Here is a 25,733-nt window from a genome sequence, read left to right on the forward strand (position 1 = left end):
GAAATCAATGTATACCAGGTTAGCATTCACTAAAAGCATGTTTTTCAGAAAGAGATGGAAAGGATACAGACATAAACCACTTATGTGGCTAAAAAGATAAGCAGAATTTGTAATGCACACATGAGGATATCTGTTTTCTTCTGTTCAGTAAATTTTTTGTTGACCTACTCAGAGTTTGCTGGGATGCCTGCGTGATTTTGGAAAATGTCAGCAGAAAGTTCCCGAAAATTCCAAGAGTTCTGAGCTCTTTAGTGTCATTGGTTTGCGTTCCTACCAATAAGATGGACTGGGACTAGAGAGGATGACTTCTGAGGAGCAGCTGAAGGTACTATGTGTAATCTTGGGGAAGAGGGTACCTTACTGCTGTCTGCAACTTCCTTGTGAGAGGGAGGAAAGGGAGGTGCTGATCCAGCCTGTGTTAGGTGTCCAGTGACAAAACACAGGGAAGTGACATAAAGCTGCATCAGTTTAGACTGGATGTTAGGGAAAAGTTGTTCACTGAGAGTTGTGGTCGAGCACTGGAACAGGGTCTGCAGGAAAGTGGTCATGACCCCAGAACTGTCAGAATTCGAGAAGCATTTGGACAACACTCTTAAGTACCTGGATTAACTTTCGAGTTGCCCTGTGTAGTCAGGAGCTGGACTCATGGGTCCTTTCCAACTCAGCATATTCTATGACTCAAGTAAAATTCTTTTAATATGACAATATTGGTGCCATTTCTTGTAGCAAGCAATTGCTAGTCTCTCAGGTGTTTAGTTGCTTGTGCTTAGCTTGCTGTTCACCTACACAACACTGTAACTGGGTAGGAAATTGAAAGCTTGAATTGCTTTGGGTTTTGGATTGTTTTTTTTCTTTCTCCTGAAGCAGATTTCAGATTTGAGTGCTTTCATTATCACTTCCATGCTCTCAAATACAGGAGCAGTAATTCCATAAACTGCTTTGACTTCTTTCCCCTGGTTTAGATTTTTGCTGACTTCCAATCTGATTCCAGCATGAGAAGCAGCTCAGCCAGGAGCTGCAGCTATAATAGCACAAATGTTGAAACAGGAAAGGGAAAAGGAGTCCATTTAATTAAATCAAGGAGTGGCTGGCTTACAGCTGTCTTAAAAAGCGCAACTTGAAGTGGAGCAGATCTTAAGGCAATGACTGGGTTTTGCTTCTGAAAAGGAAACATAACTCATCTTGTGGTTGAAACATTTGTTGCTAAGTATGGATGTGATCTAAGTCAAATTTCTGATCCTTCTACAGGCCTTGATGATGCTGACCAGCACAGAAGTAGCTTCTTGTCTTGTTCATGTTTGGAGAGTAAATTTAATGTCAGGTGTACAGATACTATAGGAATGCAAGTATTGGGCAATCTTACTGTAATAGGCTTAGTGATGCTCCTTGGCAGTTGCAGTCTGCTAGGTTTGGGCAGTCTGTTCCTTTTTTTGTGGGTTTTAGTTGGCTCTATTGCCAGGATTTTGCTGTGTATCTGACTGCCAGTTAGTAGGGAAGATGAGATCCTTCCCAAAGGATTGGGAGGCTGAGTGCATTATAGGGAGTGAGAGAATCAAGGAAACTCTGACTCCTGTACATATTTTTTTATTATTCCTTCCTTTTCCATGGAACCTTCATTTGTAAGTATTGGGGGAAAGCATAATTAAAAAATACTGTGACATATTTTCAGCCTTCGGATGACTCTTTTCCTTTTTAACCTGTATTTGCCTCTCTTCTTCAATCTTGTCCTGACAAAATTAAAACAAAATAAAACTGCTCTTTTTCAGCCTTTATATAGCAAATTAAAACATGCTGAAACAACATTGTAGGATGTATTATGCTGTAGGTTTGGCTTGGATCCAGGATTATATTTATGATGCAAATTCCCCAGATGTGAAGTATATGAACTCTTTCAGATGAGTGTAAAACCAAAACATTGTCTGTAGGGGCAGTGTCAGCATCTGATAGTCCATAGACTGGGAGAGCACTAGCTTGGGACAAATATTCCTGTTTTCCTACAAAAAAGAGTATATGCAAGATGGACTCAGGATCATTACCAGCAGCTATTGTGCTCTGAAGGTTCTTATGCTCCTATTGTACCACACAACTTGCTAACGCAGTCTCTGAAGTCTTTAAACACCCCCAGAGGCTCACAGGTGAAAAACCTGATGGCTCATGCTGTTCTTTATTGTGGACTCCACGGATTTTGATGGTTTATGCTTTTGTTATTCTATGTAAGAGTATTTTCCTCCCAGGTCACACTTAGCATTCACCCTCACTTGGCACTGACTAAAAGGGAATTACAGACATAGCTATAAATCAGTGTAATGCTTTCAAATACTCACTGTTAGGTTCTGAAATTTCATAGTCCCTTGTAAAGCTAAGTTTACATTTTCAATACGTATTTATATATATATGTGTGTGTGTGTCTTGAAGAAAGACAAAAGTTCCACAAGGGGTATTTTAATGCACTGATTTGAAATACAGGAATAAAGCAGATTTAAAAAAAATAGTGTTATCATTGATAACCTCTGCATCCCCAGTAATCTTAGCTGTGATTTGATGATTTTTAGCAAGGAGAAAAAGTTTCTTAAGCCTCTTCTTAGTCATTATTTGTACATGGTAAGAATGCTTTTTTCCTTGAAGCTGGATTCTGGAGCACTCCTATCCTGCCAGCTCCATGGAGATGGTGTTGATACAATGCCAGATTTCATGGAACACAAGTTTCTTTCCAGCCTTCAAGTGTTGAAAAGGGATTTTTATAGAAGACTAACTGCTGAATTCTGTCTGAGACTTGCTATGGTTTTATAGTAGCTTATTTGTCTCACAATGGGAGTTACTGTATGTGTAATGAGGAAATCTCTTTAATACTGGAAATGAGGTTTTGTATGCCAGTGTTCCTGTATCAAAGCATGTTATTTGTTGTACTGCCTGACACTGATTTTAGCTTTGACATCCTCCCAAGAAAGCTCCAACAACAACAACAAACCAAACAAACCAAACAAACCCCCATAAAACTCCAACCCAAAACACTACTAAAACCTCAAAACAGCATCAAAAAGAAAAATCTGACGCCAACATTATAGGTTGAATTATTAAGAAGGTAATGGTGGGCAGAACCTTGACATCTGAATTTGTGATCCTAGCAAGAGAGAGAATCTGTCACAAAAGAGCCAGAAACACCAAGAGAGGATGTAATGTTTTATATCTGGGGAGATGTAGCTGCTTAAAATCTTAGTGTGCCTTACATATCAATAACAAATATATCAAGTGTGTTTAGATTTATGTTTTTTACTGCCGTTTCACTTCTCTTAGTGCTCTGTTTCTGGTGAGAGGTACAAATGGATGTCTGCCCATGTAGATTAGTTTTGAAAACATACCCTTAGTATTGATAAGGGCAGGAAAAGGAGTGTGGTCCATCTTGATTTCTGCTGGACCCCGTGTTACTCGCTTGTGATTCGGTTGTTGGGAGACAGGGAGCTCCTGTATTTGTGATAACTGGATGTTCTGCTGTCATCTGTAACTGTTACTATTTCATTTTATGAACTGAAAAATTGCACATAGCTTGTTTCTCATGTGTCAAAGAGGAATGGTTTCTGTGATTACCCTGAAGATGTCAAGTCTGTGGAAGAGAGTGAGGAAGATGAGCTGGAAGAGGGAAATAGCATCCTTAGTGCTCAGGTTGCTGTGTACAGGCTGATGACATGTAGGAAAGATACAAAATGCATCCCCACCCTGGGAGAGTCTCTGACCAGAGCTCAGCCTTCCTTAGGCACCAGAGTGAAATAACCACGACACAAAAAGCTGTGTTACCAGGGGGGCTTGATAAAGCTCCTTGTCTTTGTGGTGATTTTTTGTGGGTTTGTTTTGTTTTGTTTTATGACTGTATTGAGTGTTGCTTTCTGTCGCTCATAGCAGCTTTCTTGATTTATACACCAGTCCTCGATCACATCGCATTGTGATAATGCTGTAGTACAGTAACTACCAGAAGATGGACTTCATGGGAACAGATGGCACACTTGGCTCAGGATAAAAATAGTTGGGAATTTTCAATTCACTTAGACTCAGTTGCTGGATCCAGTCACAAAATATTTAGTTCAGTTTTTCCATGAAACCAAAATAAATCTGGTTTTTCCCCCCCGCAGACTAGTTGCCATTTGCAGGTTTCTGATATATAGGTAAAGTCAAGTTGGTAGGAGTGTCAAAATCAGAAAAATTTGTGGTGTGGGTATAAAGCTTCACCTTGAGGAACTCCAGGGATGTTGCTTTATTTTGTAGTAATTTAAATCTTCATGAGCTGTGTGTGTTTCCAGGAAATTGCTGCTGCTGTTGTATGGCTGTTCAGATGGATATTGAAGTTTCTTTGACTGCAAAGTATTTTAAGGATTGTGATACAGCGTGGTAGCCTGAAAAACAGTCATTGCAGTTGTGTCTCAGTGGTAAAGTCTTTCCTGTCTGGTGAGAGCTGAAATTGGAGGAGGTTTGTTAGGAGTAGAGGTGGAGAATGTATCGTGGCAATTCAACATTAATCTGAAGTGCTTTTTCTTTTGCTGTTTGACCTACATTTTTGGTCTCTTCCATCATCTCTGTGTCATATGTATAATAAATGTGTATAAATTGCATATGTATATATAGGACATAAATGTATACCAAACGTACTTGTGTGTATATTCATATATGACATCCAGAGGGTTTCTTGTACGGAAAGGAATTATAAAAAAACTTGACGCTTCCCTGTGACATTTTAAATTTTGGATTAACTGAATTATGTGAAAATGTAACACTTCCATGTGACATTCTAGATCAGCTGCTGGGAGTAAAAGAGTTTAAGAGCAGATTTCTTTTTTCCGGAAAAATCCTGTTTTAAAAGGTTCTTCATGGTGAATATTGGATATGGGAAATGGGCAACACTGTGTATTGCCATAAAATGGATATTATTTGACAAAAAAAAATGGAGTCCTTGATCCCTTTTTTACTTTCCCTTCCAATTTCAGGTTAATTGGAGTTCTGAGAAGCACATTACTGAATTTGCTTCTGGTTTAGCTTGAGGTCACTGGAGGATCTGAATGGCATGTTGTCCCTGCAGGAGGGCTCCTGAGGCCTTACCAGGTGGCCTTTATCACATGGACTATGACCCAGACAGTTATTTCGAGCACTTTAAATCCAGTAAGGCTCTGTTAAATGGGATCAATGTAAGTCAGCAAGCCTTGCTGCAACTTAGATTTTCTTTATATAATGAAGGCCTTTGTCTCTGATAAACCCTTGCTGCTTGTGAAGGAGGAAGACTGGGACAAATGTACTTTAAATGGTCTGCCGGAGTAATTTGTACATTATTAGTAATCTAAAACACTAAGAAAAGGCTTGTTTACAGTTGCAGACTTTCAATATTCTATTATGAGTTGTTCCAGCATCAAATTGTCTGAAGAAGTACAAAGAAATTATATGATAATGGTTTTTGTCACAGAATTTTTCCATTTCTGTAGCATAGATAGAATGCGACTGTATATAACTAAACTCTTAAAAGAATGTACATCAGATAACCAAAACAGGCCTAAAGTAAGCTCTGCAAGGTTTTAAATGCCATCATTCAAGAGACTATTGAAAGAATCATACTTACAGCAGTTTCTCATAGGTGTATCGTAAATTGGGACATGAAAACTCACTCTTTGTCTTACTATTTTAATTGTCAGATAGCTGAAGGAGTTTGTTTGTAGTGCTGCTTTTTGGACTGCAATAGTGGGTAGGAAACAAAGACATTTCCTTCGGGTGGGGATTATCCTGGTATGGTTAATTGTTAATTAGGTACCAGTGTTTATTAAATAGCAGTTCTTTTGATTTAGTAATATTTTAATTTTTTAAAAAAAATTATTATTTGTTGCTTTGTGGTATTACTATGCTAGAAAAACTAACAGGTACTAAATAGGTGGGAATCACCAGTGTTGCAGTACACGTCAAGTTACTTGAGCCATGATTTACTTTTAAGGCTTAATTCATCTTAGCCAGTCCATGGGAACACTTCTGGGTTTTGAGCTAGTCGCCTGTAGACATTTTCGCAACTGTCTGAGCTGCTGAGTTTTGCCATGGAAAGTAAGAACTGTGTGGCTCTGTCTGCATAACAAACTCTGCTCACATCTGATTAAGATCCAAGCCTGTTTCCAGATGACATCTGGAAACATTTCGACCTGCTAGTGGAGGGCTGTTCCTGACCTAATTAGCTTGGTGTTATAACTAGCTCTCTGCTGCTTTGTGATTTTGTTCCTTTTGACTTCATCTGCTTTATACTTCTCACTGAATGTTACCATGTAGGGTACTAAAGGTCAAAACAAAATTAGATTTTACAATCTGCTGCTCTTCCAGTCAGTGTTTCAGTACTTCTAAATTTTCATACATGTAATCATTGGGTATTCCAAGTACAAAGAGCTGAATAATTCAGCAGCCGTATGGCTCGCACATGTCAACTTGATACAAAAGGGGAGGGGATGATCAATCTAAGTCTTCTTTCCTGTGCTGTAGGACAAAGCACTGCTTCTTTCTATTCAGAGTTTCTCCTAGTTCTGGCTGGGTGCTTCTTTTCAAGAAAGAAGTGGTATTTTTAAAGGGTAAATGTCACTTGAGAGGTAGACAGTATAGTGTAGTAAGGTATTTATATTTTCATTTCTTTCAATTCTGCTTAAAAAACAAAAGGCTACCACTGTTTATTTATATGCACAAGTATAGTATTTTTTAGCTGCTGTGCCAAACTGGACAAATGAAATTTAAACAAGCTCCAACAAATGTGCAGTGTGCATCTTTGCTGTAAAGACAAATAATAAAACCAAAGGAAAACAAATAGTGACTCAGTTCAATTCAGTTTGCTTGAATAGGAGAAGGGATGATAATAAATTCTTGGAGTATGATAGAGAAAGGTGATACGAAAGAAAAGCACTTTTTCAGTGCAGCATAAGTACTTCGTGATTGAAACAAGTCCGTTCTTGAAACGGACAAAAAAGAAACAAATGCTCTTACATGATTTGAAAAGATATTTTTTCCTTTCTCATGTGCATGCAAAACATTTACACTGTAATTGGTGTTAGTCTAGCAGTATTAGGTTGTAATAGTAAAATTGATAGTGGCAGTAAGGTTTTTATTGTTTTTTTTAAATGTATGAATGCAGTGGAGCAGATGTTCAGAACAGCATGGAATATTCCTTGTTCCCCATCCCACCATCCCTTTCACACCGAGCCATCTGGAAGGGACTCAGAGCAGGATGAGCAGCCATCATGCTAACAACAAGATTAACGTGGTGGCATCTTTTGTTGATACTTTAAACTGGTCGCTGTTTGTTCAGCGGAAAGAAACAATGTGAGGTCTCGTGACTCCCTGTGTGCTAAGAACATTCATGTGGCTGTGGAGAGAAGGCAGAAGAAAAAATGTCATTTATATAGAACAATTAATAAATTTTATGGTAGTCAGGCTGGACTTAGACCCATACAGGCGGAAACCAACTTTTTCCCCATTCAGCTGTATTGATGTGGCTGGCCACCTTTTACCATTAAGCACAGTGTCAGGTAATAGTATTCTGTTCAAACAGGTTCAAATTTACTTACTTGTGAAAAAACTTCTGGATGTGTTTTCCAGGGTTTTCAGTTCATGCTTTTTATGAACTTTTATTTTGTTACCATGAATTCTTCTTTTTTACAGCAACAAGTATACTGTATATATGTCTTTCAGTTCACTTGGTTGGATTTCTTCAGTACTCTTTAGCCTTACATCTTTTGAGATAAAGTGTAATTAATGTTTTGGCTTAATGAACAAAATTTTGGTTAGGGAAAGGACAGCTTGTGGTCTAGAAGCGAGAGACTCTAGTCATGTGTGAAGGTGCCCTGGATCATCTGTATTCTGATACAGAATGATTTAGAAAAGGGTGGGTGGATCTGATGCTGGCAGAGTGATTGGATTCAGTACAGCAAGCTATTGTATTGTGCACTCTGTGAACCTCTGTTAGATTTCAGGTAAGCAAGTCTGTTTCTGAATAACGCTGGGTGTCAAGGAAAACTAAAATGTGAAGTAAAATGTTAGTGAAGGAGAAATTGGATTTCAAAGCTTAACACACAGGTTCAGTGATACAACAGGGTATTTCTTGCATTGTTGCATGTGTCTTTCAATGAAGAGAATTTTAAGGAATGGAAATCTGAAATCTGATTCAGGAAGGCTATTTGAAAATGAGATGCTTAAAATCTGAAACTACAACTCTAGTGCTGTAAGCTGTTCTTACAGAGAAGGTGGTCAGAAGAAAGTGACACAATCCAAGATAACAGCTTTCAGATCTCAGTTTTCAGAATAAAGATAAGCATGAGAAAAATAAGAGAGGGTAAAACTAGTTAAGGGATATGCATAGATGCTCTGAGGAAAGCTTATTCTGTGAACAAATGGGGTGATGGAATTAAGTAAATGCTAGTGTTTAAAAAAATGTACTTCAACATGAAAAATATACTATGTATATACTTTTCCTGTATTTTTAAGAAAATGATAAGGCATGTTTAAAAAGTATAAAGATTTAAGTGACAAGAGTAAAAAAATCCAATGTAATTTAATGGCAAAGATTTTTGCATTTTGGGCAGTGGAAAAATGCTGTGAGTATAAGTGGCAAAGTCCATTAATTTGAACAGTGAGAACTTAATACAGGAAATACATTCTGTATTCCATAGATATGTTGCAGTTGGGCCTGAAAAGTTGTATACTTGGAAATTGAGATAAACCACTGTTAACCTTCTGTTAAGTGGTTTCATTAGCAGAGAGTGAGAAATACCTTTATTTCTTCCTTGAACAATGCCAAAGCCATTTAATTAGTTTACATGTATGTGATCACTTATTTTGGAGCTGAAGGTGAAACTTCATCATAATTTGTACTTCCTGATGATAAGCTTTTTATTTCCTTAGAAACTGCTGTGAAAAATATTTTGAATGGGAAAAAATTATTCTTGGGATTGTGGCTTTGAAATGTTACAGTTCTGTTGAGAGGAAAATGTTAATGCAGTAACTTCGAAGTGGTCCCCCAGTGTTCTTTTCTTCACTGGGAGACTCTTCCTTGGCAGTGAACTGCAGACACAAGTATTTAAGCAGAAGTTGACGAGACCTTTGACAATATCAAAGAATAGCAGGTGCCCAGTGTAGCAGCAGCTACAGTGGACAGGTAATGCAAACATGGGGTTGTAGAACAAAGGGGAAAAGACCCTAAAATATCATCCTGGAAGCTGTAGAGAAAATAGGTAGATTTCTTACTCCATAGTTATTGATAATATTTTAAAGCCTTTTATATTACAGAAAGAATAGCTACTCAATTTTAGGTTGAATCATCCTCAGGGCCTCTTTTCCTGCATTTGTGAATTTTTTTTTAATGCATGTTTATCGTTAATCTGAAACATTGAGAACTAAATTTAAAGTACCTGTAAATGTTCACTGTTGTGAAGATCTGTTCATTTTTTTCTCTCCCAACTTTTTAATTAGTGGAAATTCCTGAATTAATGCATTCACCTTTTAATGGTTCTGCAAACTTCTGTGTTGCAGGCCCACTGTGTTAACAGAGGTAGCTATTGTTCTGCTTCTTATATGCTTTTTGGAGATAGGAAGGGTTGACTAGGAAAAGGTACATCCATAAAATTCTAGATTGCAGATAAGCAAAACTAATTCTCATCCCTTCTCCTATTGTCCTTTCTCTTGTCATTGCTTAATGTCTTGATTTTCTTCATAATATCACTGGACCATAAAATCTGCCCTGAAGATCTCAGCACAGACAAAAACTCTGCCAAATAGAGAAAAGAAAATGAAATAACCGTCCAAGTTGGTGAACCTTCAGAAACAGCTCATTGCAACAGACATTAAAGAGCTCTATTAAAGAAACAAAATAGCTTTAGGAATTTCTGTGCCCTTTTCATCATCGCTAGTACTTAGATTGGTATGATGTGAGAGGAAGATCAGAAGTGGTGGTCTGATACTGAGAGGAAAAAACCTGCTTTCATTCCAGCCTTGACTGTCATTCCTTTCACGTAGACCTGACAATCAGGAGGAGGATTTGTGAAAACGATGGTGATAGAATTGGCTATATATTGAGTTGTAGTGAGAAGGACATTTTCTAGGCATTTCACTTTATGTGTATTGTTGAAAGATGTGGTTTGTTGTGGATAAGAAATGTTCTTGATTTTTACTTACTCTTAGGAAATAGAGTTCTGTTAGACTTTGTGCATGTTTATATCAAAAGTCTGCCCTTGCATCAGGAGACTCCTATCAAAATCAAGAGAGTTGACTTAAAAATCATGTAAAACATGAAAACCCCTCTATATTAACTAAAAAATGCAATGTCCCTTAGGTTGAGGTAGCTCTAACAAAAGTAAAGTACTTGGTACTTAAATCATGATTGTGGTTTAGTAAAACAATATTTGGTTTTGATACTCATTCCATAGTAATGTGCCAGAGAGAGGAATTGCATACTTGACTCAAATAACTCAGAACTCAAATAACTAGAGGATGCTATTAAAAATTAGTCTTGTTTGGATGCCTTTTGATAAAAAATAGTTCTGTGGTATTAGAGGGCACCGTGAGACAATAACTGATGGCTAAATATTCTATATTGTTTTGCAGTATACAAAATGTGGATTCAGATTCTTGTTAGAATGAGGCCAGTTAAAAAAAGAGAAAAAACCACAAAACTTTTAAAAGTACAGATGAATTACATTAGATGAAGTTTGAATTCAGAATAGATGTTAGTTACGGTTTATTTGTTTTTAACTTGTCATTACTGATCAGGTAGTAAATGACATTCAGAGATGACAAGTAGGAAAGGTTCACAAACACCAGGTTCTCCGTCATTTAGGATTAGGAAAAAACAGAAAGGAACATGCATTAAAGGCATATTTATTCCTTTCCTTCCATTAGGATAGGAGGGATAGCAGTGTTTACTCTCCATGTAGCCCTTTTCTTTCATCTTTTGAAGGATGAAGAACCTTTGGAGGACATGGAGATCTGTGATAATGGCACCTCCATGGGGGAAAAAAAAATGGGGATGGGAGAGCATCTCCAAAGCTGGTGGTTGGGGTCTTTCACCTTTCTGCTTTCCCTTTTAATCCAGTTTAGCACATACATGAATTTTGAAGGTGAGTGGTGGCAGGCAGTCTAGAATTACAAACTTGAACAGGAAAATGGACAGTAATACCAAATTGGGTGCCATTCAGAGATGGAAATTGTGTGTTGAATTGACTGTTAGAACATTAGATATGGGAAAACTTAACTGTCCGTAAAGGTTTTAAATGTTGAAACGCTGTAGACATGGAGGCTATGGTTAGGACGTAGTGTAGCTTGATTGTGTGGCTTGATGTGAGCAAACCAGTGATACTTCTCTGGTTTTGATGAGGTAAAATGCAGTTCTAGATTCAGACACTGAAATCAGGTGAATGTCTATCAGAGCTTACACATGAGGCATTTGAACTCACCATGTCATTCTTGTATCTGTCAAGAGATGCAGGGATTTGGTTGCTCTCTGGGCTTCTGCTGAGCTCATATATATGTGTAGCCATACATATTTAGGTGCTTAATCCTGAATGGAAACCCATCTGGTGCATTACTCACGGCAAGCTGGGTATTCAGTCTGTCTCGTTTTTCTTCTCCGTAGAAGGAGAATTATGGTTTGTTCTGTTTTTGTAGAGATGTGGGAGATTCATCAATGGAAAACTCTAAAGCTGTCTGAAAAGAATAGACTATATTCAGGGAGAACTCAGAATTGATGTATAGTAAGCTCTTTTTCATGATAAAATGTTCAGCTTTGTCATGTTTTACTAGAGGATACAAGAAGAAATCTCTGAGGAGCTTGAAAAAGGGATTGAACAGTGTCTTTGAGAAAACGTAATAAGTAAATAGTCACAAGTAGAGAGGTTGTTTAATGAATTGGAATTTGTTTTGTGGTATTAATGAATATATAAAATCTTAAAATAAAGAACCATGAAATTCAGGTACATATTTTTAGCACTTGTGCAAATTGCAGTGCCATTTTGGGGATGTGAAAGGACAAAAAGGTAGGTTTGGGTAACAGCTGGTACTCAACTTTTTGCCAGTACCTCAAATATTTGAAAAACCCAGCTTGTCTCTTGTAATAGCTGTGCTCTGCTGTTGTTTGGGAAGATTGCACATGGTGTTTGTAATTTTTCAAGTTTGTTACTGTACGTCTGTACATGGTTTTTTAAGAATCTGACTTGCCAAGGCAGTGTCAAGACTTTCTGCATGCAGTTTAACAGCTGCTGTCCAGGGCAAGGCGGTCTGAGTTGACCTGGAGTGGTTCTTCTGTGGCTGCGGGGGAAGCATGCAAAGAAAAGCAAAAATGCTTTGATTAAGTCTTTCTGCACCACACATGCCTCTACAGCAGTGACTGCTGGGATAAGTGCCCTCTAATTTTAAGACAAAAGGCAAGTTTTTATGGAGTTGTTATGCAAGTTTTTATGGGAAGGGGAGAGAGAAAGAAGAGAAAGGGAGGTGAGAATACTGAGGAAGCGTGCAAAATCTGAATTTTAATGGGTTGATCTAAGCTAATTTAAGCTTTTGATGTCCTGTCCTTTCAGAATGTGTGTGGAAATCGAGTTGCTGAGGCCTGGAGGTTTGGAGAGCAGTGTCCATTTGTACTCCAGTTGGAGTTCAGTCCAGTGAGATGTCAAATCTGATCCATGTCCAGTGAGGCACACATGAGTTTAGAGAGATGTTAAGTGACATCTCACCCTCTCAGTTCTTCTCTCCCCTTTTGACTCTTCTGATTTTTCTGGTCTGACACTCATGTCTCATATATTTCCACTTCAGCCAGTTGTGTATGTGCAATATAGCATCTTTTGAGATTCTTCATCTCTTGTGCTAGATGCAACTGATGGTTTAAAGGCAGCTGTCAGGCATAGGTGGCCTCACAGTGGAGATGAACTCCTTTATCCAATTTATAAGTCTTTGGTTTCATTGTGGACTTAGCTGGGGTAAAATGAGTAAAAAAATTACAAACTCAGGATTGGGACCAATCTACTGCACTGACATAATTTTTAAAAGTAATAATTTTTTTTCATTAGATTTTTCAATTATTTTTGGATGGGAGATGTTTTGTTTTGCGCTGGGGTAGAGTTATTTTTCTTTCACAGGGGCTAGTAGGGAGCTAGGTTTTGGATTTGTGCTCAACCCAGGGTTGATAAAGTAAAGATGTTCTTGCTGAGCAGGTTTTACACAGAGCCATAGCCTTTTCTACTTATTGTACTTCGACATATCAAGGAGAATACTGGGCGTGCTTGGGAGATTTGGAAGGAGACGCAGCTGGGACAGGCAACCCAAAATGACCAGGGAAGCATTGCAGTCCGTGTGACGTCATGCTCAGTGTATAAAGTGAGGAGAAGGAGGAAGGAGGGGGGATGTTTGGAGTGATGGTGCAATACTTTGACTTCCCAAGTCACCGTTGTGTGTGATGGAGCCCTGCTCTTCTGGAGATGGCTGAACACCTGCCTGCCCGCGGGAAGCAGTGAATTAATTCCTTGGTGTGCTTTTTTGCATGGGCAGCTTTTGCTTTCCCTATTAAACTGTCTTTATCTCAACCCATGAGTTTTCTGTCTTTTACTCTTTTGGTTCTCTCCCTGATTCACCTGGTGAGGGACACAGAGAGCAACTGTGTGGGGCTTGGCTGTTGGCTGGGGTTAAGCCACGGCAGAAGGCAAGAGAAGCTATTAAACATCTGTATTGCAAAATTGAATATGATTTCTAAATGCCAGTGTATTTAATATAATGACATCACAGTGAATATCTTGCCTAGGAAGAAACTGGAACTGAGTGTGACTCAAAACAGGTGGAAGATGAATGTGGGAGGCAGTGGAATTGCCATTGCAAATTCTTGTTTTCTGCTCCTGGTACCACACTCCCTTCAGTCTGGTTGTGTGTCATGAAGACCCTGTAATTCAGAGGCCTGTTTTGTCTTTATTTCTCATCTAGCTTCTTGCTACATAGATTTTGAAACGAATTTAACCTCACTTCTCATGCATTTTCTTTAAAAAGGATTAAGTTCATCTGAGTTGTGTGTGGTGAAGAAAAAGGTGGTGGTGTTTGTGTAGGGACTCCAGCTTTTTACTTAGTTGGTTAATATCAGAATAGATCTGTAAGTGTTTAATTCAGTTAAGTAAAGGTTTTAAGTTAGAAGAAACTAATTGCAGTTGCAGAGTTCTTTTTTTCTTTTCCTCTGATCAGGAGCAGGTAGTGGATTGCTTAATTTGTTGCATGTATTTACTCATTGGTGTTCAGTTTACCTTTTGGAATTAAACTTCAAACTGAAATGAGGTGGCTACATAATAATTTAAATCATGCATTCAATATGAAAGTTGTTTATTTTCCCCTGCCTCAGCCCTGGTGTGTGCTTTAGCCTGCTCTTCAGAGAAATGGGATTTCTTGTGTTGGTTTGTCACTCCCGTGGTAACTCTTGAACACACTGGACCATTTAGTCAGGAAGTGACAAGAAAACAAAAAGCTCAAACTGCAGTTGTATGTTTTCTTCAAATTAGCTTTTGCAGGCAAGGAAGAACATTGTGCAGAGAAGGGACTTAAATAAGAGCTCCTGGTGGAAGGCACTGTGGTTGTACTCAGTGTGGTAGGTGTTTCAAGAGGTAGCAGACAATTAGCTGGCCAGTGCGCAGCCAGCTCCCAACTGGGCCCAGTGTGTTTTGTGGGCTAGTGAGAATTTGGGTAGACTGCAAAAGGTAAGGGCAAGGGGCAGCTCTGAGAATGCTAGACGGAAAGCCATGGGAAAAACAGGCTTTATTCTGGTGGCCTTGTCATATGAAAAATTGATTTAGCGTTAATTTGTGCTCCTTTTATTTTATTTCTTACAAATTATGTTTATGTGAAATGAATTTTCACTGTAACATTTACATTACAGTGAAAGAATCCCTCATAATGACTTCTGTTTTGTGGCTCTAATGCACTAGCCTGTTTGCAGAGCATTGGTGCTAGATGTTGCTCGCTAGATGTTGCTCTTCAGTAATAGTGAATTTCTAGTTTTGACTTATTTTTGATCAAGTTCAGAAAAGTATCTGCAACAGATATGAAGTAGTATTTTGAAATATATGTTTGTAGAGGAAAAACATGGTACAGAAACAGGAAGGATTTTTATCAAATACAGAAATTGCTCCTCTGTTACCTCTGATGTGTTGTGTAAAATTTAGCAAACTAAGCTAACCTTAAATTCTGACATACTCAAATAGTCTCATATTAAGAAAGACAAACAATACAATTCAAGACTACTGCTTAGAAGTCATGAGCTTATTCTTTCCTGACCTGTTATGAAATAGACTTACAATTAAATAGTTTGCTTATTGTTCCTTAAGGTTGTTAAGCTTTTAGAAATGTTCTTGAGAATAAAATATTTTAAATCTTCAGGCGGAAGTCGTTACAAAAATTACTGTGCAACATTTGAAAGGCAAAAGCATTTTTTAATTTACACATGTGATTTTAATTAGAGAAATTGAAAGGCTACTTTAGTTGCTTTAGTACAGTAAAAAAGAAATTTTCAGGTAAGTCTTTCCAAAATGACCTATGTCCTTGGTAATAATGTAACTTCTTGTTCTAGAAAATTTCCATGCCATATGGTTTTAAACAGAATATTATTCATGAGTTGTACATGGACATTGAATTGTTGATGCTAAAAATGTAATCAAGTTGACTGTGTTAATGTCATTTTAAAGAAAACTGCTTTAAATGTTTTTGTTTTATGTTGCTGCCCCTTTGGGAGAATTCTGTCTCACTTGGGCATCCTTGCTCTCAAAGCTGCTCTCTGCAGGACAGTGTTTTCTATGCCATTGTGCCCTTTTGTGATGCTTTGAGATCTCTTTTTGTACTTGTTTTCCCCATCTGTCGTGGTTTAGGAATGGTACTCCACAATTTAGTTCTCTCCCCAAGACTTTCCAAACCACATTGTCACTTACTCCGCCTCTCCCCCTCTTCTGCCTCCCTGCCTCCCTCCAGGTGGCCAGGGAGGAGATCTGGATGCACAAAAGGCAAAGACCGCAGCTTGAGATAAGAACAATTTACTGGAAACACAATGAGATAAGAAAAACAGTCGCAGCAACAATATTAATAAGAAAAGTATATAAAAAGAGAGAATGATTCACGTGCAAAAATGCTCATTGCAGAGCTTGACTTGACCAAAGCCAGGCTGCTCCTGACTGTACAGGAATGCACTGCTTCTTGGAATTGAGAGAGGAATCCCTCTTCCCTGTCCCTGGCAATGATGTGAGATGGTATCAAATGACACAATGGCTTGGTCCCTCCCCTTGGTCTGGGCTGGAACCAAGACACCATCCTCATTTATTTCATTTTTCCAAGAAAATCAGTTCTGACAGCTTTGGTTTTCTCAGATAAATGTCTTCCTGCATCTGGCGTGTTCCCAAGAGCTGCTCAGTGCATGTCTTTACCCCATTCAGAATGCCATACAGCACCACCTGTGGAAAACCATCTTCTTCCTTATGCAGCCTAATTGTGAGGGGCACTTGCCCTTACGTGTCAGATGAATTTATCATTTTTACTGAACACTGTGAGAGCTGGGGTAGGTCGGTGTCTGACGTAATCGGGGGCTGTAGTGCTTGGTCTGTGTGTTGGTGGCCAGCCTGCCAAGGCAGGATGTCAGCCTGCTCCAGACAGTGACCTTTCCTGCCACTCCTGTGGGGACTGCCAGTTTTTTATAAATGCAAATGGGCACTGAACTCCACAGATTCTGGAACTGCAGCACAAGTTTGTGCATACAGCATTACACCAAATCTAAGGCGAAAAGCCTACATTAGCTATATTGCCTGTATTCTCTGCTGCTCAGCAGTGCTCTTGTCATATTCTGGCATGAGTGCCCTGGTAAGAATTGAACAGTATCTTACAGTGGGAAGGCTGAAGCAAGGCTTTAAAAGAAGAAAGGGAAAATATTTTTTGGAGCAAAAAAAGCCCTAATGTGTGCAACACTGATTCAGAGCTCAATTTCATTTTTGTAAATGTCATATGTATTTGTTTGTAAATTACAGATTGTGAGCCATGCCTTTGGTGAAAAGGAACATTGAACCACGGCATCTCTGCCGAGGAGCTCTGCCAGAGGGAATTACAAGTGAACTGGAATGTGTAACCAATAGCACCCTTGCTGCTATCATACGCCAGCTAAGCAGCTTAAGTAAGTATCTGTAACTTCCTGCAAGTATTTGATGCACGATGAAAAACTGAAGAGATGAAAAACTTCAAGATGCATTGTTTCTCCATTTTTAAATGGATTGTTTTAAATAGCAAAAGTATGGGACATTACCACTTACGTATTGTAATAATATGCTACCTCATTGGCTTTATGCTCTGCTAGATTTTGAAGTTTATTAAAAACCCAACCCCTCTGCCACCCCAAACCCCACTCCAAAAAACAAATTAACAACAACAACAACAAAAACAAAACAAAACAAAAAAACAAAACCAACAAAACAAAAAACCACCAAAAAACAAAACAAAAAAAACCCCAAAATAAAACAAAAAAAAGAAGGCATGAAAAACCCACCACCTAGAAAAGCCCCAACCAAGAAACTGGAGCATGAAACACCAGAAATTTTTCTAAAGTAAGAGAAATTAGTGCAAGAAACAAAACCAGCACCTGAATTCTTGCCTTTGAGTTCTACAGAATTGAGCCAGCAAACTCTTCTGCCTCTTGGCATCAAATGACATATTTGACTGAAATTTTAGTTTTTCCTAGTGTGCTGGTATTTCTTAAGCCTTGTCTTTTATATATATGTGTGCTGAATTTGTATGAATGAAATTAAAGACACTGAAAGGATGCTATTTGCTGAACAAGCCTGCAGGCAACTGTGCAGAGCAGCCTACACACCACACCTGTCAGGTGACACCACCACTAGCAATTCTAGAAGCATGACTGGAGTGTTTGCAGGATGAACAATATTTTTGATGAAAGGGATAAGAGATGTTTTTCAGACAGTCTTTAACAATCAGCAGCTGTTCTTTGTGCTGATAACGCTAGTCCTAGAAAAGAAATTACTGCTTCATCAGTTGCTTCACTTCGTAAATGGACGTGGTTTTAAAACTAAGAGTCTGTGTGGAGCTCAGACTGTGGGGCCCACTGGTGTTCATTTCATGAAGACAGGAAAAAGCCTTCGCTCAGGGAAAGAGGACAAGAAACACAGCATTTCCTCTTTGCAGTAGCCAGTGATTTAGGGATTTTTCTGAACTGGAGGTCCATCTGAATCATCCCATGTAATGGGCATTTGTAAAACTATAATCTGTGGTATTGCTTAGATCTGTTCAACAGATCACACTTTTTTCTTGACCAATGACCTGTGACAGAAGGTCCCACAATGGAAGTTGACCTGTTTCTTCCTTTTGATACCTTCTCATTCTGGTGTGATGAAAAATAATGAAAGGTGCTTTAATCTTGTGCATTTCCTAATAATTTGTGATTTTATTAAGTCTTTATCCTGTTTTCCTAGTGATGTCTTTTCCAGGTTGAAGCATCCTGATCTGTAAGTGAACTTTTTGAATGGAAACAGTTTTGTATTTCTGATCACTGTTATTTCTGCTTTGGATGTGTAAGTTAGGGTATGTTGTGGGTTTTTAAGGTGGAGTGTTGAGGACTTCAGAGCATATTCAAAACAGACTTCTGTTTTATCATTATTGCCCTAAGAATCTGTGGAATTTTGATTGTTGCTAAGCATTGAATTGTTACATTCAGATAAGCCTGCAAGTGATTCTGTGATCTTTCTTGAGCAGCAGCTGACAATTTAGTGTCTAATGTTATTTAGAGTTAATTTGTGTTTGCATTGTCATTGAGTTTCATTTACTCTTCGCAGACAGCTGCTTAGTAGTGACATCCTTAAGTTTCAGCAAAGTGAGAAGAATGACTAAAGTTCTAATTTACTGAAGGAGATGTGATAAGTCCTCATTCTGGTATTGTGCAATGATTGTCCAAGTGTGGATAATACACTTTTTACTTGTCTGACTTGCTAGGAATGTGTACAGCTTTCATTTATCCAGATTTGGTCTTGGGGCTAATCTGTTACACTGTGTATTTAGATCCTCTTATGATTGTTGCTGAGGAACTGACTACTTATATGACTATTATATTCATATTCCGCAGTTTTCCCTTAGTGGATTTCTAGGGTCATCTGAAGTCTTTGTGGACAGCCCCTAAAATTCTGTTAGTGTCAAGTTAAAGATCTATGCAAATAAATGGTGTGTCCTTAGTCTTAACAGATGAATATGTGGTATTTAACAAGTGGAATGTACTACCATTCTCATCCACAGTCCGAAATATGTCATGTTTGCAGAAGGTTTTTTCTGCAGGCAGCATTTGCTTTGCCTGTCTTTTGAGCCAGCTGGGAGCAAGGAAATGATCACAGAAAAATGCTGTGCTGGAGCTGAAGTAGTATGTCCTGCTGACAGCATCAGAGCTGGTGGTGTTCCCACAGCTTGAGGCATAGAGTGAGCGAGTTCAGGTCAATCTTGCAGTTTAGTGTGGATTTTAAAAACTGGCAGGTCTGTACTGTTGCATACAAATTTGGCCTGCTTCTGCCTCTGCTCTTTTTGGGAAATGTGAACACGTTCCTATCCAAAGGGAATGCGCTCTCAGGAGAGCTTTTTCTGTATTAAGCGTTCAGATCTGGGTTTGTTTCCAGCCAGCTGGCTCAGAGCACAGGCAGAGTGAGCAGCATTCTGTATATAACTGTGCACTTTTGTGTACTGCAGAATCCTGTTTAGGGGATTTGCCTCCGCTTGGGAGGAGAGAATCTACTGGAGGGGAAGGACAGGGAGCGTTTGCAGCCTGTACCTGCAAAGTAGCGTGGAGGAAGTGTAATCTGTGGAGACTTGGAAGACCTTTTCTTTCATGCAGAGAACAACATCCACCACCTTCCCTCCTAGTGTTTTCTTGGGTAGATTGGCCATTGGCTGGGTTTCACTAATGTTTGTGCAGGCCTGAGCACACTGCATCCCTCTGGGTCACTCTCCTCTGTAGTGCTGCCGAACCAGGCGGGGTTGGAAAGGTTGGGTTTGCCATTAAGTGTCTTGCTAGAGGTACTGTGAGAAAACAGATCAGAATCAAGACCTAGTCAGTAACAGCCTACCACTTTTGCATCTTTAAAAAAAGAGGAGAGGTAAAGCATGATTCTAACGTTTCTAATTAATCCAGTTACAAATGGATGTGTGGAACCACTGTCTTTTGTAGCTGGAGGGAAATTTAGGAGGAAAGACTACGTAATTTCTTTGATGGGTTTTTAAATTAATGTATAGATTTGCCACATGTTGTGCAACACCTATTGTTTTTAAATTACTGTCTTACAGTACCAAAATTAGCTCTTAAATTGAAAGGTAGATGCTTTTTTCCTCCTTGTTTCAGTTCTGTTAAAGATCTAATTTAAACAATGGCAACATAGAAAACACTTGAAGTATTATTTTATCTCTAAAATTTACTGCATCACATTAATCACAACAGTGTGTCCAATACTGCTTTACTATGTCACTGTTTTCACAGACAGGAGATTGACAATCTGTCTTTCATATGTTCTGGGCTAGCAAGTGTTGAAAAAAAATCAAATATTAAAAGAAGTATGCTCCCACTTTGCCTTCTGAAAGATAACTGACAAACATCCATCTCCTTGACTTCTCTAGGGTTGATGTGTTTAATCCTAGGATGTGGCAGTCTCTCTCAACAGGCTGATTTCAATATATTAACATAAACTAACATCTATTAAAATTGATTGAGCTCTGAATACTGGTAGCTGAAGAATGTAATAACTGCTTTATTTAGCTGAAGAGTTGAAAAGCTTATTTTTTCCATAGCTTGGAATAACATCTTCATTTAGAGCAACTAAATCAAGTGAATTATAAGTGAATTTCAGCTAACTGCTGGGAACACTTAGAGAACACTTTCAGTGTGAAGGTTGTGAACACTGGCACGGGTAGCCCAGAGGAGTTGTGGAGCCTCCATCTTTGCAAGTGTTCAAAACCCAGCTGGTAGAGTCCTGGGCAATCTGCTCTGTTTCATTGTGCTTTGAGCAGGAATTGGACCAGATGATTTTGAACTTCAGCCATCCTGTGGTTGTGTGTGACTTTAGTTTTGGAGGGGGAGGAGATTAGGAGCAGGTAGATAGCATACCTTACTTATCCACCTTCCATGTATATATATGAAGCAGAGCCTGTTTACACTGACATATCTTTAACACTTTGGGTTAGTTATTGGCTGATCTTACACGTAGTAGTGAAAACTATCACTGATAAAGTCCTTCATTCAGTGGCAAATCACTTTTTTATTTCCTTGTGATTCACAAACAGTGTTTTCTGAGAATGTTTTAGTCTAGTTGCTGTTTCCTCCCCGCCCAGGTAAGTGACCAAGAAATGGCCAGATTGTCCTATTGACTTCCCAAGTGTAGCCATTTTTTACACTGAATTATTATCTCTAGATGTTCATAGGATGGGATCTTAACTGAAATTTTCATTGCATTTTTACTTTTCTTTGTGAAGTCTTAAGGTTGGTTATTGGACCCAACTTAAAATGTCAGTAATGGCTGCTTTGGAAGTCATTAAGGTGGTTAATGCATGATCCATATTCTTCTAACTATTAGACAGTTTTACTTTTCCCCCCTTACCCCCTTTCCATTTCTGCTTTTCAGACTCTTCCTGATGCAGGTTGTAACAAGATGAACTTAATTCAGAAGCAGAGTTTTAAAATTTGTTTTTGTTTAAAAAGCATGGTTAAGTACAGGAGGCAGGACTTTCTACAAGGATTTCTTGAGGGGGTTTGGCTGCAGAAATTGTAGAGGGAGATATCTTAAATGAAATAGCAGCATCTGGGTAGGAGGGACCATCAGTTTAGTGAGTGGGAGCAATGAGTTTGGGTGGAATATGAAATTTGTAGGGGAAGTTCTGGGGCAGGCGAACTATTAAATTGGCAGTCTGGAACCACTGATCAGGAGTGGATGAGAGTTGTGGACTGGAGCATGAAGAGAGTCAAACTGTAGTTAGGTTTGCCTAGTTATGTGGGAGGACTGGGAGAGGAATGGCCATGCACAATGATCAAGGAGGAATTTGGTTTATCATGTGGCACCTTCTGTCCACTGTAGCACTTTCAGGGAAGGGCCTGAGGCTGCAAATCTGTACTTGGCACTGGTGAGGCCACACTTTGAGTATTGTGTCCAGTTCTGGGCCCCTCAGTTCAGAAGGGGATTCTGAACTGGAGTGGATTCAGAGAAGGGCAGCAAAGCTGGTTAAAAGTCTGGAGCATGAGTCAGAGGAGCAGCTGAGGGAGCTTTGGGGGTGTTTTGCCTGGAGAAAAAGAGGCTTGGGGGGACCTTACTGTTCTCTACGAGTGCCTGAAAGGAGGGTGTAGCCAGGTGGGGGTTAGTCTCTTCTCCCAGGCAACAAATGACAGGATGAGAGAACAAAGTCTTAAGCTGCTTCAGGTGAGGTTTAGGTTTGACATGAGGAGGAATTTCTTCACAGAAAGTGTAATCAGACATTAGAATGGGCTGATCCAGGAGATTGTGGAGTCACCATTCCTTGGAGGTGTTAAAGGAAGGACTGGATGTTGCACTTGTTGTCATGGTCTAGTTGACTTGATAGTTTTCGAACATAGGTTGGACTCGGTGATCTCAGAGGTCCTTTCCAACCTAATTGATTCAGTGTTTTGGTGATCTGGACTGCACTGTCCACTCTCACAGTGACTGAGAACATACAGCAGGTGAAAGGGAGGCTGAAAAGGTTGTGCACCATGTCCTGTGTGTCTGTGGGTAAATGTGGTCAGTGGCCTCTGACCTTCTCTCAAATGGTTCCAGGGACAGCAACGTGTGCAGCTGGCATTTGTAGAGGTAAGTGCAGATTCTCCTGCAGGAGAATCCTGGTTTTTACCTGGTTTTATCTGTTTCATGCTGCTTTAATTTTGATGTTGGGCTGTGCTTATGCTTAAAATTAAATCTTAGCCACTATGGATTGCAAGATTTTAATTTCAAATGCACTTCAGAAGCTTTTATGGACTGCGATAACTTTAGGCCTTTTCATCACAGAGGCAGGTTTTAATGCTCAGTTGTCTGTCAGTTGGCACTAGTTCAGCTACATAAGGATTAGAATTTTTAAGTCTCTCTGTGTTTTTAAGAAGACTGCTAACCAGGATGTCCAGAAGAATAGACTTCAGGCAGAATTTATGGTATATTTTGATATTTTTGTACAAATTTGTTGCCCCAAATTATGCTGAATGACAAACTGCACTGTTCTAATCCTACAGCTACTGTGTTTTATTATACTTCAAGATATTAAAGCCACTTGTCTTGGGTTGTAAGCCACTAGCAAAGGGATTTCCTTGTCTATTTTCTTACACAGGCAAACATGCTGAAGACATATTTGGTGAACTGTTTAATGAGGCCAACAGCTTCTACATCAGAGCAAATTCCCTCCAAGACAGAATTGATCGCCTTGCTGTCAAAGTCACCCAGCTGGATTCAACAGTGGAAGAGGGTAAGTAATTGCATGAAAGCATTGAGCCAGAAGTGATGTTGACAAGAGCACAGTATTTAATTGCACAATAACCTCTGTCTTTTCAAAGTAATCCTGTGCCGATATTTCATCTTGTTGTCTCAGTAAGGCAAGTTGGGAATAATCACTTTAGCAGAGCAAGTAAAAGTATTCTTGAGTCAAGAAGCCCCTGTAGTAATGGAGCTATTAAGCTGCCTTTTTCACAAGGAAGACTTTGAGTCTGTGAGTGTAAGAAATCATAAATGAATAAATACAGACTTTACTGGAAGTGAGTCAGAATATTGGAAAACATTTGAGACACTGGGTGTCCCTATCAATTCCAGGGTAGGGTAGTCACAAACTACTTTAGTAGGTTAGTCTGTTCTGTGGTCATCGAAGACCATATAATACTCTGGATCTAAACAAGGCACTGTGTTTGGATCAACTAGGTGAATTTTTTAGGGGTTCTACTCACTAGAAACTGTATTTCCTTTAAAAGTATTTCCTGCTTATGAGCTTGGTCATTCACTTCATAAATACACAATAAAAACACAGGATTTTGGTAACATCATTATATTGTTTGAAAGTAGTTGTTTGGGTAGATAAAGCATTTCTGTGTCAAGCTTTAAAAGCTGTTAACGTGCATCTTGGCCTCCATGCTACATGTCTGAGACAGCCAATGCCTCTATTTCCTGTTAAGAGGATTCCTGACATTTGCTAAAATGTAAAAGCTTTTAATATCAGTACAGTAGTGTAATATTGACTCAGTAGTAGTTAATGCTACTTGTGATATATTTAATAATGCTATTTATATGGCTTGTATATTTTACATGCCATTCAGATTTTTGTATTATATATTTATAATGCAAATATTAAATTTTACTGTCGATATTTAATAGTGTAATGGTGTAATATTTAGCCTTCCTTTTTTATGTGGTTACTCTGGATATTATTATGTGTCATTGTTTTATGGTTTTGGAACATATTAACTGTTAGACTGTCACAGCTGCCCAGAGAAGCTGTGGATGCCCTATCTCTCAAGTAATCTAGTTAAGTGAAAGAAGTCCTTGTCCATGGTGGACATCCCATTGGGATGAGATAATCTTTAAGGTCCCCTCCAAACCAAACCACTCTGAGTTTTTGGTACAAGCACCTGCATTTTTCTGTCTTAGAAGTCAAGAGCTATATGGGAACATAAACTAAGCTCCTATGGGATCTAAGTATTCAGCTTAGTTTTTGAGGCATATGAGCAAACTAGATGATATTAATACACTGTACTTTTGGAAATGCAGTTCTCATCTTGGTTGTGCTGCTGTTTCTTTTTCCTCTTTTTTTAAATGCCTCATTAATGTCTCATTAGTGTTATGCAGTACACCCATCTAGTTGTCAGAGTTTGGAGAATAATTAAAAGCAATCTTTTGGGAGGGGAAACTAGCGTATGGACCGAGAATTTAATCAGTGTTTATTTTAAATTGACAGCAGTTGTTACTCTTGCATTGCTAATCATGCTTCATATTAATAAGCTATATATACAAACTGCTGTCACCTTAGTGTCAGTAGTAAATTTTATTAGCTATTTCCCTGTAGAAGTTGAAGTCTTTATAATAATTCATTGTACTGTACAGAAATAGTATGTTTCTGGATAGCTTCGGCATTTAAGCAAAATGTCAATTGCAAGGTTGTTTTAAAAAGCCCTTTGGATTTTATTGCATCAGTGATTTCTTATGTTCTTGGCTATAACTAATACAGTGTAAAAATATATTTTATATAAAAAAAACTACAGTTGAAAATAATTTTAAAATAATTGAGATTAAGTTTACAAAATATATAAATAACTTATTCTAAAAAACTCCTGAAAAATGTGTTGGGTTTGTTTTGTTTTGTTTTGTTTTTAATTCTTTTGAATGTCTTCCATCAAACAAAAACAAAACAATTCAGATATATACATCTAAAAAATATGCCTGAAATACCTTATACTCACAGGCAGGTTTAAATAGAAAGTACTTTCAAAAATTATGTTTTGATACTTCAGATGATGTGAATGGGGGAACAACTGTTAGACATTAAATATTCTACTTTTATTTTTGCTATTGTAAAAGTTACAGAAGAAACTAAGTAGTTCTTGGAGTGAGAAGAAAGACCTCAGCACAGATAACAAAAACAGCTGGGCAGAGACGTCTGAGTTGGATTTGGTGTCCCTCAGGATGAACAATAACAGTGTAAAATTTCATCCCTTTTTCTTTTTTCAGGTC

The 25,733-nt window shown here is 38.5% G+C and overlaps 1 protein-coding gene across 2 annotated transcripts in view; it reads left to right on the top strand.

The window, feature by feature from the left end:
* Window positions 1-25,733, top strand: part of WASF3 (WASP family member 3) — a 65,043-nt gene that overhangs the window by 24,132 nt on the left and 15,178 nt on the right. For both annotated transcript variants that reach the window (XM_063394712.1, XM_063394711.1), the window contains exons 3-4: window positions 17,019-17,161; window positions 23,350-23,484. In XM_063394712.1, the coding sequence (XP_063250782.1) occupies window positions 17,029-17,161; window positions 23,350-23,484 (268 nt within the window). In that variant the 5' untranslated portion in view covers window positions 17,019-17,028. The remainder of the gene's footprint in view (window positions 1-17,018; window positions 17,162-23,349; window positions 23,485-25,733) is intronic.

The sequence above is a fragment of the Prinia subflava genome, chromosome 3 (assembly GCF_021018805.1).
Source record: "Prinia subflava isolate CZ2003 ecotype Zambia chromosome 3, Cam_Psub_1.2, whole genome shotgun sequence".
NCBI lineage: Eukaryota > Metazoa > Chordata > Aves > Passeriformes > Cisticolidae > Prinia > Prinia subflava.